Here is a 10,855-nt window from a genome sequence, read left to right as displayed (position 1 = left end):
CCCCCCCCCCCCCACACGCACTCGACACGTACAGCCTCCTCGGCAGTGACAGCCAGGACAAGGACAAGGGCAAGTGCCAGAGCACCGGACACAGAAGGGGATAGCTTCATGAATGCAGATAAGGTAGCCGTGGCCAGTGGTCACGAGGGAAAGAAAGTGATGTGTGCGGCCGACTGAGGTCATACCTTGTCGTATGCAGCAGAATGATCTGGAGGACCAGCAGAGTGATCAGGAGCAGCAGCAGAGTGATCAGGAGCAGCAGCAGAGTGATCTGGAGCAGCAGAAGAGCAGAGTGATCTGGAGAGCACCAGCAGAGTGATCTGGGGAGCAGCAGCAGAGTGATCAGGAGCAGCAGCAGAGTGATCAGGAGCAGCAGCAGAGTGATCTGGGGAGCAGCAGCAGAGTGATCAGGAGCAGCAGCAGAGTGATCAGGAGCAGCAGCAGAGTGATCTGGGGAGCAGCAGCAGAATGATCTGGAGGACGAGCAGAGTGATCAGGAGCAGCAGCAGAGTGATCAGGAGCAGCAGCAGAGTGATCTGGAGCAGCAGCAGAGTGATCAGGAGCAGCAGAAGAGCAGAGTGATCTGGAGAGCACCAGCAGAATGATCGTCACCAGCAGTTTCATCACATGCAGCATCACCACATGCAGGATCATCATATGCAGCAGCGACAGCAAGTAGTAGTGAGCAGTAAAGTGATGTTGATGATGGTAGTGAGGGTGGAGGTGGGGGTGACATACTCCCCCATGCGCCCGACCCGATCGTACCATACGCCCCCCGACACGCCTGACAGCCGCCGACAGTCCCCCGAGACGGCCGAGACGGCTCGAGACGGCCCACAGTTGCCTGTCGCAGCCGCAGCCCCACGTCACCCTCGCCCACTCAATCTTCTTCTCTATGGCGCTCGACGACCACGGCTCGTCATCGTCGTCAGGAACGCCCGCATCTCCACACGGCTCGCCGTCTCTGGTGGGCGAGAGGCCACTCCTGGACAGGAGCGAGTCGACGGCCTCGGCCTTGGCCTGGGCCCGTCCGCCGCAATGGGACTCGACGTCGGCGCTGGCGCCGCTCAAGGGCGGGTATCTAGTCAAGCAGGGTGAGCGGTACAAGTCGTGGAAGCGCCGCTGGTTTGAGCTCTATCCTTCGCTGCTGGCTTACTTCAAGACTGAGCCTGAGACCTCGCCCAAGGGCGTCATCCCGCTCCGTGGCCGCTACATTGTCGCCATCTCGCCGGAGGACTCGGGTCGTGACCGCTGCTTTGCACTCTCACATCCGTCCGAGCGCACGTACTACATCCAGGCCTCGTCCGCTGACGAGCTGGCCTCGTGGATGCTTGCCATCAACGCCGCCATCGAGGCTCTCGGTCCGACGCAGCCTCATGGTCCCGCCTCACCTCGGTTGAACGTTGCTGACAAGTCCTATGTGCCAGGCTCGATCCGTCTCCACGGTGGGAGCGAGCTGCCAACATGATGGCTATGCAGGCCCTGTCATTGTTCCCGTCCTTTACCGCGTCACGCCGATCATGGCATCGCGGGTAACCGCGCCCAGCAGCGCCTCGCGACTCCAGCCCTCGGTCCCCTCCGGCCGCAGCGGCAGGACCATGTACCGCAGGTCTGCCGTCGAGTCGTGGACCTTGACTGCCACCTCGTCCGGGATGCGTGTTCCAAACTCGGCGAGTAGTGCCCGCGGCTCGCGCACTGCGCGTGCCCGATACGTCCGCGACTTGTACCAGGCGGGCGAGAGCCCGAGGAGCGTGGTCGGGTAGCACGAGCAGAGGGTGCAGACCACAAGATTGTGGACCATCTCGGTGTTTTCCACCACCCGCAGAACCGTCGCCCCGGTCGCCTTGCCATAGTTGGAAGTTTCGATGCCGATGGCCTCAGCCGCCGCCGGCGCATCGGCCACAAGCAGCTCTCTAAACTGATCGTCAAGCCATGCCTCCACCACCAGTCGGGCGCCCACTTCGCTTCCACTCTCACTCATCTTCTCCACGCTCTCGATCTTGGCCCGCACCTCGTCGCGGCTGACCAGCCCGCTGTCCACCAGCGCCTCCACCAGTGCCCCCGACAACCGTTGCAGCGGCGAGTTACCTTCGCCGAGCGCGTGCTCGCTCTCGGCCGCAATCGCGTTACTCTCGACCACGCATCGCTCCTCGTGGACATGATCGTGGTCGTGGTCGTGGTCGTGGGCGTGGGCGTGGTCGTGGGCGTGGTCGTGATGGCTGCGGCCACTGCCATGCACCTTGTTCATCGACGCCACCGCTGCCGCCTCTGCCGTAGCCAGTGCCTCGGATGAAATTGGTTCAAGCCACGGGTGATAGACCTCAACCGACGTCGCGTCATGAGGCGAGCCATCGTACAGCTCCCAGAGAACAGCCTGCAGGAACCGGACCGAATACAGCGGCAGCTTCGGGCCTTCGATCCGCCGAGCGAGAAGCTCCGGATCCGGAAACTCACCCCAGTACTCATCGACGACGCCAACGGCGCCGTGAAGGTATCCAGGCGTCCGCAGGTGCGGCCGCGACCATGCAGGGCGCGGCTCTTCGCGCCGGACCCGGACCGGCTGGCCGACGCTCAGCGGGACCGGCGCCGAGTCAATCTCATCGCCGCGCACAACATCGCCGTTGATGGCAGTCTCCAACACCGTCGGCGAAAGAGTTCCGCGAGCCGTCAGCGCCTGGGCCATGGAGAAGGCCCACTTCTCATAGTACGACAGACCGCCGTAAGCCACCGGATCAAGGCCCTCGATGCCTGCCCGCAACTCGTCTACAGTCATCAGGCCCTTGCCCACCACCAGACCGAGAAGCGCATGCGTCCGGACCTCCCACAGTGCCGCCGGCGCACCCTCCTTGCCCAGCTCAGCCTTGAACGCCGTAGCCTCGTCCGGCGACACAATCGCCCCGCCAACGTCATGTGGTCCACGACCAAAGCCCGACGCTGCCCGACGTCCCGGAGCAGCCGCAGCAGTCAAAGCAGCCGAAGCAGCCAAAGCAGCACACGCAGCACGACTCGCCACCGTCGCCATCGTCGTATACCGCAGCACCGCAAACATATCCTCCCCAATGCCGTGACGAGTCTGCCCCCCCTCCCCTCCCCTCCCCTCCCCTCCCCCTGTCACGCCGTGTGGCCGCCACGCTTGCCATGTCCGCCGCAAACCCAGCAGATCAGGTAGCCGAGCCGGGCCATGGATGAGAGAGGGAGCTACTCAAAAGGGGCGATCTGCTCGATCGACCCCACATTCGTCCACAGCTATGCTCTGCCAACAAGTATCTGATTCCACCCTCTCGCACAACCAACACCCCCTCTCCTGCTCCTGCTTCCATCATCACCATCCCCCCCCCCTCCCCCCCCTCCCTCCCCCCCCCCTCCTGCCGACTGCCGGCTGCTCAACCACGACCCGGACGGACAGGGTCCTCAACAGAAGGAGACAGAGGACGGGAGAGTAGAGACGGACGAGTACTTGTCTCGCCAGACAACGTCACTGCCGGTTGGTGACCTTCTTCCGTACTGGTGTGATGATGGCGCGTTGGGCAGTCCTGGCGTGGGCGGGTGCGGCGGCGGCTGGGGTGGGTGGCTCGGCCCATGTGTATGAGAGATGGCGACGACGAGAGGAGGCCAAGCACTGGCCGTTTGTGGTGGGCGAGGTGACGGGCGTGGAGTATCTTGATGCGCTGACTGTTCATGTCAACTCGGCTCGCTCGTGGATCGGCATGGATGAGTGGATCCGGGTCGAGTACGAGTACGTCGTCGATGGTGCACGCTTCACCTCGCATCAGGTCCAGATCCAGCCGTTGCCGGGCCCATGGCTGGAGGCGACGCAGGCCAAGTTCTTCTCCGGCTACGAGGTCAATGTCTACTGCGATCCTGCCAACGTCGCCGACTCGGTCCTGCTCACCGTCCCGCGCGACTCGTTTGCCTCTCGCGCAGCCTTTGTGCTCCCGCCAGCCGTCGCTGCCGTCGCCTCGCTGCGTCTCTTCTGGATGCTGTTGTAGCGTACCGCTGATGGTAGCGATCGCAGCTTGCAGCTTGCTGGTGCCTGATTGTAGGTTGCTAGCGCTTAATCGCAGGCTTTTTGAGCTTGATCGGAGCTCGCTAGTGCGTGATTGTAGGTTGCTGGCGCTTAATCGCAGACTGTTTGAGCTTGATCGGAGCTCGCTAGTGCGTGATTGCAGCTTTGCAGCTCGCTAGCGCTCACCCGCCCATGCAGCCCACCCTTAGCTCGCCTGCACGTTTACACCTCCTCCACCTCATCCATTCCCACAACACGCTTCGGCGCCTCCAACACATCAAATCCTCCATCCACAACCTCGGCCATGAGGTTCGCGATTGTGCCCTGAAACACGCCTTCCAGCAGCTCGTCCATTCCCACAACCCTGACAACCGATGCTCGGCTCAGAACCGCCTCCCGGACAACCTCCTCATCGTCCTTGACGTCGGCAGCCTCCTCGCCGCCGCCAAATCCGGCCCGTTCACCGTCGCCCCGCGACACAACCTCGCTAGCAACCTCGCGGTGGAACGAGGCAAACCGCGAGAGGACCGGCTGCTCGCTCTCGCCGCTCTCGCTTGCGATGCTGCTGACACTCGTGCTCTCGCTGCGTCCTCGCCCACTCCGCACCACAGAGAGCGGGACTTGCGGCGTGAGCTGTGCAAAGAGCGGGATCGGCGCTCGCTCCACGGCCTCGATCGTCTCCTGAATGTCCGGGTCAAAGATGATGTCCTGCAGAATATCCGAGAGCACAGACTTGACCACCGTCTTGTTCTCCTCCTCCGACGGCGTCTGCTGGATGCGCTTGATGAGCGAGACCGTCGCTGCTGGCATCTCGTGCTTCTCCGCCTCAGTCCGCCATGTCTCGCGCTTGGTCTGCCGCGGCACGAAAAACGTTTCAAAGTCGGCGTACGTCTCCTTGTACACTTCGACCGGGAACGACGCCGCCGAGATGTGGAGCCACACCGAGTGCGACCTCACATGCTCCACACGTCCGCTCCCGCTTCCGACCCCGATCCGTCCATCGAGCCGAGAGCCGCCGGCCTCGAGCAGCGGATCGCTCCCGTCGACCTTGCCGAGCTTCACCGCCCGCCGCAGCCCGATTGCAGCTCGCCCACGTGCCAGTGACGACCCAGCCAGCGTTCGCACTGATGCCACCGACCCAGGCCTTCCCAGGCCGTGCCCACGCACGTCTCCCTGCCGCGACACCAGTGACCGTCGCGACCGGCGAGGCGCACTGTCAAGCGCCCCGCGCCTTCCTGCAGCCACCGCGCGCCCGGTAAACCGCGCAGGATCTGAGTTGTCCACTGCAAACACCTCTTCGGCCTCTACATGCACCTCGACAGCCCGCGCGCCCTCGCTGCACTCGCCGTCAAGCACCTTGAGCCGGCACTCGATATCGAGCTCGTAGATCTCCGGTTGCTGCATCGGGCGGAACACCACCGAGCACGTCACCATGCCGCCAGCCTCGATCTCACCACTCGACGGCTCTACCGCCACCAGCTCGTACCCGTAGACTTGGGCAGGGAGGCTGAGCCACTCAAACGCAACCCGCCGCTCCGCGCTCGGATTGGCCACGCCAACCAGGCACCGGTTGATCGAGTGAAGTGGAAGCGCGCCAAACCACACTCGCTCGAGGGTGAGGTACCCGACAACGTTGATTCGTCCGTCGGGCAGCGTCGGCGCGAGACCGAGCGAGGGCGCCGCAGGCGCGGTCGACGGCGGCGCGGTCGTCCACGGCAGAACGTCGTGCAGTGACGGGTGGTACCCGACGCCGTAGAACACAATCTGCTGCCGGACCACAATCCCGTCGTCGTTCCTCATCGCAACTGTGAGCGGGAACGCATACTCGCGTGCCTCGAGTGGAGCAAACACAAACCGCACCATGCCGCTGCCGCGAGGCTCGATCCGCCCGCTACGCATCAGCGGCACGAGCACGTCCACATCGTAGTTTTCCGCCCTGAAGGCCGCAAGCGCGGCGTCGACGTTCTCAAGCTCCCACGCCACTTCAGTCCCAGCATCGTTGTGGAGCACGTAGCTCTGCACAAACGGCTCTTCCACCCCGATCGGCACGGGCTCAAAAAAGTGGCCGCGCGTCCCAAAGTGGAGCGTTGGTCCCGGAGGCGGCGCGTGCGTCACGCCCTGTAGCGCAAGCGTCACCTGCTTTCCGCGCTCCAGCGCAAGCACCACATCGATGCCATGCTCGCCGGGCACAAGGTGGTGGTACGTCAGCTCCACGTTGATTGCCCCATCCGCCGCAACATGCCCACTCTTGGGATAGAACGAGAAGAGCTTGTTGGCGCGCAGCAGCTCCTCGTCGAGATCGTACTCGGAGAGGCCCTGGATGTCACACCACTCGAGGTCCGACGGGTAGAGAAACTCAAACTTGACGCTTGTTGAGCCGCGGTTGACAAACCGGAGCCGCACCACGCTCGCCCCGCTGCCGGCAACCCCGGATCCGAGGTCGAGGTCAAACGTTGGAAGCGTCGAGACGAGCCCGGCATACATCGGCGCCTCGACAATGTTCTCGCGTGTCGCCGCAAACACCTCCTCCGCCCGCGACAAGTTCATGGCAAGCTCGATATTGAGCAGGTCGAGCGAGAGCCGCCGCCACCACACCGCCTTGCCCGGGCTCCGCCCCACAAAGCAGTCGGCAACCGCGAGCGACGGCAGCTCGCCGACGCCAGTCACGTCCGCCATCAGCAGCGGCTGCCCCGCCGCGCCGAGCCCACCGCGAAGGTACTTTTCGAACGCCGCGTCCGGCCCCACACCCGCGCTCAGCTTGTCCACATTCGACTCGTGCGGCAGGACCATACAGTACACACCGTACGCGTAGTACGCGCGCGCTCGCGGCGCAAACGTCACTCCCACGCTTGCAGACGACCGCGACGGGACCACCACAAACTCGGCAGAGAGCTGGATGACCTCGAGCGTCTCATTGGTCGAGCTTCCGCTTAGGCTCCTGGTCTGTCCTCCCGGCATGCTTGTGCCCGACTCGGAGACTGCTGCCGCGTACACGTACAGACCCACGTCGGCCTCGCCACGGTTGAACACACGGATCTCCCCAGACGAAGGCTCGTGGACGGGCGAGTTGCCAAAGTCGAGCGACCGCGGGAAGAAATCGAGCGCCGCACTCGTTCCGGCTCCATACAGCTTGAGCGAGTGCTCACGCCATCCACTTTGGTCATCCGTCCCAGGCGCAGGCACTGCCGGCAGCTCAAACTCGCGCCCGGCATATGCCCCATCCGCAGCAAGCGTCATCACAAAGCAGCTCGCCTTCATGTGAAACTTGGCCTCCGAGTTGGGCGTAAAGGTAAACGCAACACGCGCCTCAGACCCACCGGAGAGCACTCCGCTGGGAGGACTCACCTTGAGCACCTCGGCGTATCGCGACGGCACCACCCACTGAAATGCGAGTGGAAGCGTGCCCGGATTGGTCACCTCAAAGTACCGGACTGTCGACGAGCCAATATGTGTTGGCTTAAAGTACAGCGAAGCCTCGCCGTTCCGGGAACTCTCGAGCACGACCCGCGGCGCGTCACATACCCCGGCGAGCGCTACTTCGAGCGCGTTAGCGCTTGAGTTGTTGATCATAATCGCCATGGTCGCTTCCACCAGCCCGGCCTCATCGGGAAGGTAGCCGACGCTCAGAATCCGCGACTCGCCGCCGTCCACAATTCCCGTTCGCGGAAAGACGTCGATGACCTCGCCTCCCGCCACCGGCCCGACGTCAAACTTGAGCGGCATGCTGCCGGTGTTGACTACCGAGACCGTGGTGTATGCCGCCTCGCCCACCACGCACGGCTTAAAGTGTACGCCTTCTTCGGCAGGCACCACCGCAACCTGTGGCATAAACTTCTCTGCCCCGCCCTCGTACGAGTGCCCAAGCAGCGGGACCACAAGGTACGACGGCGGGACAACCGTCGCGTCGCTGACAAGCCGAAAGTTGCGCATCGACTTGTAGTGCACAAAAAGCTCCACGCTTGTTCCGTAGAATCGGTCACGGTGCCGCGGCGCAAAGGTGACGCTAAACGTCACGCTTCCACCCGGCCCCACGTCAGCCTCGCACACAGACAGCGAGAAGGCGTCTGCGCCTGCAGAGCCGCCGGTGACGCGCGCGTGGACCGTCATCTTGCCCCGCGTCGGATTCCGCACCGAGAACCCGCGCATGGACGCGCTCGGCATTGCGCTTAGGCGATCCCTGCCGCGACCTCCCCGCATCACCGCCGGCACCGCGCCAAAGTCGAGCGACGACGGCGCGACGGTGACCAGCGGCGCAAAGACGCCGGGCGGGAGGGTGTGCGGGGAGGCGAGGCCGAGCGCGTGCGTGTACGGAACCCATGGGTCTTGGACTGCGGCGCTCGCCGCTTCGTCGCCGACCGACTCGGCCACCGCACTCAGCGAGAGGTTATCAAGCGAGAGCAGCACGTTGCCGGCCACTGGGTCGCTCTCGGTGAGCCCCCGCATGGCATCTTCCAGCGCCTCAGGCGGAAGCTGCCCGAGTCCGAGCAGCGCGCGCTTCCGCGCCCTCGCCACATGCACTAGCCCCATGTCGGGCGGCCTGCGCCCGTCCGCGTATCCGGTCCCCACCACATCGACGTAAGCAGGCACGCCAGACGCAACAACAAACGCCACACGCCGCGCATAGTTCATCGGCTCGTGAGGACAGAACTCGACCTGCACTTTGGCTTCCGAGTACGGCTCGAGCGCTAGCGACGTCGTCGAGAACTGAAACACTCCGCTTGTCGCACTCTCGATGGCCACGTTGGCCACCACCGGCGAGGTGTTAGCCACCGTCACCACCCGAACCGCCCGCCCGCCGACTGTCAGCGCCCCAAACGCCAGACCACTCTTGTCGAGCCGGATCGACGGCGCCGCGCCGCGCCCCGACACCATCACCGCAGGCGCATTGCCGCCGGGCGTCTCAAAGAAGAATTTGGACGTCGAGTCGAGACCCGCCGCTTGCGGCTTGTATGCCACCTGCACGTTGATCGACGAGTGTGCGGCGACGCTACCACGCGACGGGCTGATGGAGAACGGCAGGTCACTCCCGGCTGTGGCGTGCGTGACACGGAACTGCGTCTGCACTTCGGACACGTTTGAGAGCGTCAGCACCCGCGTTGCCGTCCGCGACAGGTACACGTCGCCAAACTCGACATGCGGTTCTGAAACGGCCAGAAATGCGTATTTGCCTGTCGCATGCAGGGTAGTGTAGACCGAAGTGAGCCTCTCGTCGCCGCTGGCTCCGTCGGGAACCGCATCGATCGAGAGGGTCGCCTCAAACGGCGCAGCCTCGCCGGGCGAGAACACCACTTCGAGCACCACGCCGGAGTGCGGGGCAAGGGCTCCGATCCGCGGAGTGACCGAAAACGGTGGCGGAACGTAGGCCTCAAACGTGGCTGGAACCTCCGAGTCGTTCTTCAGCGTCAACTTGGCGCTCACGGCCTCCTTGACGCTGCAGAAGCCAAGGTCAACCACTCTCGGAGCGGTCAGAGCCAGATGCGGCAGTACGGCAGTTACGGGAATGCCGAACCGCCCGCCACGCCGACTCCCTGTCGGTCGGACCTCGAGCATGACCACATCCTCGTACTCTGCGAGCTCCACCGGTCGGAAGGCGATGGGGAGCGAGACGGCAATGCCTGGCGAGAGCTGAAACGACTCGGGAAAGGCCATCGAAAAGTACTTTGTGGCCGGCAGCGTGTACCGAAGATGCACCACGTCCGTCGTCACATTGCGGATAGTCAAGAGCTTGGTATACTCGCCTCCGACCTCCCTGCGCAGTGTTGCATGACCAGTGAGTGTGTGTGGGGGGAGGGATGTGTGTGGAGGGGGGGGGGGACGTGGGGGGGGGGGGGGACCGTACCATTCGGACCACACCAGCGACGACACCGTGTCCAGGCCGTACGTCTCCAACCGTTGCTGCCGCGTGGGTATGGGCAGAGGTGGGGACGACATTGCCTCGTGAAGAGAAGAGCTGTGGTAGCCTCTCCTTCTCTTCGTCGTGGCAGTGAAGTGCTGTTGGCCTTGGCCTTTACCCCGAGCTGGTCGGTCGAGCCGGTGCCGGTGGCGCCAACCGCCGCTTTGATCGTCTTGGTCGTGATCGTGATCGCGATCGTGATCGCCCTCTTGTGGGTCGGGGGGTAGGAGAGGGGGAGGGATTGAGGGACAAAGGACGGCAAGCTTATTGACGCAAAGTCAAAGCGATGTTTTTGGAAGAGGACGAGAGTGGTGAGGCTGGATGCACGGATGATGGGCTATGCTGTGGGATCAGATGCTTTCTGGGCTGAGCCGTTCATTACCCGAGCGCCTCTTTGAGCTCGTGAGATGCGGCCGACCAGTGGAGCTGGAGTCATCGTCCCCATCCCTCCCTCTCCCTCTCCCTCTCCCCTCTTCCCACTTGATACCAATAGATTTCCTGCCATGGTCTATTCCATCAAGATCAATATGCAGATGGAGATTGTGGGCTCATGGGCGTGTGCGCCAGGTGATTGATCCTTGCCCCTGGTCGGAACTGGCCGTCCCTCCCGCCCCCTCCCGCCCCCTCCCGCCACTCCCGCCCACTCCCGCCACTCCCAACCCCTGACACCTCGTAGACGACGTCATTGGCAGTGGTAGGCACGCCACTCTGTGAAGAGGACCGGGGACCCAACATGGCGCCGCGGACACCAGAGCAGATTGTGATGATGCGTCACTTCTGTACGTGGAGAGATAGATAGATAGAGAGAGAGGGGGGTTCATGGCTGGCTGTGGCTGTGGGTGGTGGTGGCTGTGGCTGTGGGTGGTGGTGGTGGCTGTGGCTGTGGGTGGTGGCTGTGGGCGTGGGTCTGTGTTCTTCGCCTTTTGCAACACCGTTGGGGGGGGGGGGGGGGAACC

At 63.7% G+C, this 10,855-nt stretch overlaps 5 protein-coding genes across 5 annotated transcripts in view; 2 read left to right on the top strand and 3 right to left on the bottom strand.

Annotated features, from left to right (window-relative positions):
- AMSG_07931 (ERGIC-53 protein) overlaps positions 1–110 on the bottom strand; it is a gene marked incomplete at both ends in the record, with an annotated part of 1,909 nt that extends 1,799 nt beyond the window's left edge. Inside the window, one exon of the mRNA XM_013900254.1 lies at positions 33–110. Coding sequence (XP_013755708.1) covers positions 33–110 — 78 coding nt within the window. The remainder of the gene's footprint in view (positions 1–32) is intronic.
- A 785-nt stretch (positions 111–895) lies between these two features.
- Positions 896–1,627, top strand: AMSG_07930 (uncharacterized protein; the record flags this gene model as incomplete). Its single annotated transcript, XM_013900253.1, has 2 exons — positions 896–924; positions 979–1,627. 2 exons carry the CDS (start codon positions 896–898, stop codon positions 1,466–1,468), a joined length of 519 nt encoding a protein of 172 aa, XP_013755707.1. The 3' UTR covers positions 1,469–1,627.
- AMSG_07929 (nitrile hydratase) lies at positions 1,502–3,183 on the bottom strand (the record flags this gene model as incomplete). The annotated part of the gene is made up of 2 exons (XM_013900252.1): positions 1,502–3,052; positions 3,154–3,183. The coding sequence occupies 2 exons, from the start codon at positions 3,181–3,183 to the stop codon at positions 1,502–1,504; spliced, it is 1,581 nt and encodes a 526-aa protein (XP_013755706.1).
- A 1,031-nt stretch (positions 3,184–4,214) lies between these two features.
- Positions 4,215–9,937, bottom strand: AMSG_07927 (uncharacterized protein; the record flags this gene model as incomplete). The annotated part of the gene is made up of 2 exons (XM_013900251.1): positions 4,215–9,755; positions 9,846–9,937. The coding sequence occupies 2 exons, from the start codon at positions 9,935–9,937 to the stop codon at positions 4,229–4,231; spliced, it is 5,619 nt and encodes a 1,872-aa protein (XP_013755705.1). The 3' UTR covers positions 4,215–4,228.
- A 692-nt stretch (positions 9,938–10,629) lies between these two features.
- The window catches only part of AMSG_07926 (uncharacterized protein), a gene marked incomplete at its 3' end in the record, with an annotated part of 1,555 nt that continues 1,329 nt past the window's right edge, over positions 10,630–10,855 (top strand). Inside the window, exon 1 of the mRNA XM_013900250.1 lies at positions 10,630–10,659. Coding sequence (XP_013755704.1) covers positions 10,633–10,659 — 27 coding nt within the window. The 5' untranslated portion in view covers positions 10,630–10,632. The remainder of the gene's footprint in view (positions 10,660–10,855) is intronic.

The sequence above is a fragment of the Thecamonas trahens genome (genome assembly GCF_000142905.1).
Source record: "Thecamonas trahens ATCC 50062 unplaced genomic scaffold supercont1.38, whole genome shotgun sequence".
Classification (NCBI taxonomy): Eukaryota; order Apusomonadida; family Apusomonadidae; genus Thecamonas; species Thecamonas trahens.
This window is presented reverse-complemented; position numbering and strand designations above follow the sequence as displayed.